At 63.6% G+C, this 1,290-nt stretch overlaps 2 protein-coding genes across 2 annotated transcripts in view; one reads left to right on the top strand and one right to left on the bottom strand.

Moving 5' to 3' along the window:
* Positions 1–204, bottom strand: part of Alyref (Aly/REF export factor) — a 3,348-nt gene extending 3,144 nt beyond the window's left edge. The window contains exon 1 of the mRNA XM_008828416.3: positions 1–204. This exon is cut by the window's left edge and continues 4 nt beyond it. Within this exon, the coding sequence (XP_008826638.1) occupies positions 1–156 (156 nt within the window). The 5' untranslated portion in view covers positions 157–204.
* Positions 205–444: 240 nt separating this feature from the next.
* Positions 445–1,290, top strand: part of Anapc11 (anaphase promoting complex subunit 11) — a 5,747-nt gene continuing 4,901 nt past the window's right edge. The window contains exon 1 of the mRNA XM_008828409.3: positions 445–1,050. Coding sequence (XP_008826631.1) covers positions 942–1,050 — 109 coding nt within the window. The 5' untranslated portion in view covers positions 445–941. The remainder of the gene's footprint in view (positions 1,051–1,290) is intronic.

Here is a 1,290-nt window from a genome sequence, read left to right as displayed (position 1 = left end):
GCCGCCTCGGTTCACTCGCGCCGCGGCCTGGACTCCGCCGCCGCGGCCGCCCTGGGAGCCAGCCCTGCCGCGCCCCCGACCCCCGCCGCGGCCTCCGCGCTGGCTCCGGTTCAGCTTGATGATGTCGTCCAAAGACATATCCATTTTGTCGGCCATGGCGGGCGCGGAATCGGGCCTCAACTCGAGCCCGCGCGTCAGCACGCAGCGGCGTCACTTCCGGCGCCCCGCGCGGTCTTCCGGCGTTGCAGTCTCGGAGCGGACAGGGATTGGCCGCAGAGCGCGCGGGGCCGGCGGGAGCGTGCGCAGTGTGCTAGGAGGCCGTCTGGCGCGGCTTCTGAGGAGACTGGCGCGGCGGGGTCGATTTTATACCTTCCCGCGCTGCGGCACCGGAAGGGCGGGGCGCGGCGCGATTAGGGGAAGGTGCGAGGGCGGGTGGGCGTGATCTGCGCGCGGCGGGCGGGGCCTGCGCGCTTCTCTGCGGACCGGCCCTGCGCTGCGGCCGGAAGACCGTCTCCGCGCCCGGACCTCGGGGCGGTGTCCTCTCGCGCTGCACCGGGTGGAAGAGAACGCGCTCGGGGTCCGATTTCGTTTCCTTGAAAGCGAGCTGGAGTCTGCGTTCTACCCGTGACCTCGCCAAGTTGGCGCCCTCCGCTTTTGCTTCCTGAACGAGTCCGGCACCCACCGCGTTGGCAGTCTAATCCCGAAAACCGGTGTGCGCCGTCGGTGCATGTCGATCCTTCTTGAAGCAAACTGGGAAGCATCCTGTGCCCCCTCGTCCCCCTCGGAGGCAAATAAGTGCCTTTCTCCATCGGGGGCGCAGGACGTTGTCTGGCTGAGGCTTGTCGCGGCGCCCCGACTGTGATGCTCAACTGTTGTAGTTCTGCACACTGACTTGGCTCAGGTCATCAATCCTCTTCCCTCAGCCCACAGACTCCGCCGCCATGAAGGTGAAAATCAAGTGCTGGAACGGTGTGGCCACTTGGCTCTGGGTAGCCAATGACGAAAACTGCGGCATCTGCAGGATGGCGTTTAATGGCTGCTGTCCGGACTGTAAGTGTCTCCCTCTGTGCCCGCTCCCCTCCACCAGCCTTGGAACTTGTGAGTTTTAGTTTCTGTTACCGAAAGAAAAGTTGATGAAAAGTCCGGGTACTTCAGTATCACATATTATTTCTATAAACATCTTGTCAGGCTGGCCGTGATGGCACACATGTCTAACCCCCAGCTCTTGGGAGGTGGAGGCTGGAGGATCAGTTTAGTTCTCCTAGGCTACTTAGCAAGTTAGGGGCCAGC

Source organism: Nannospalax galili, unplaced genomic scaffold, assembly GCF_000622305.1.
Source record: "Nannospalax galili isolate Female #2095 unplaced genomic scaffold, S.galili_v1.0 scaffold1250, whole genome shotgun sequence".
In the NCBI taxonomy this organism is placed as follows: Eukaryota; Metazoa; Chordata; class Mammalia; order Rodentia; family Spalacidae; genus Nannospalax; species Nannospalax galili.
The sequence above is the reverse complement of the archived record's forward strand: the minus strand, read 5'-3'. Positions and strand labels throughout refer to the sequence as shown.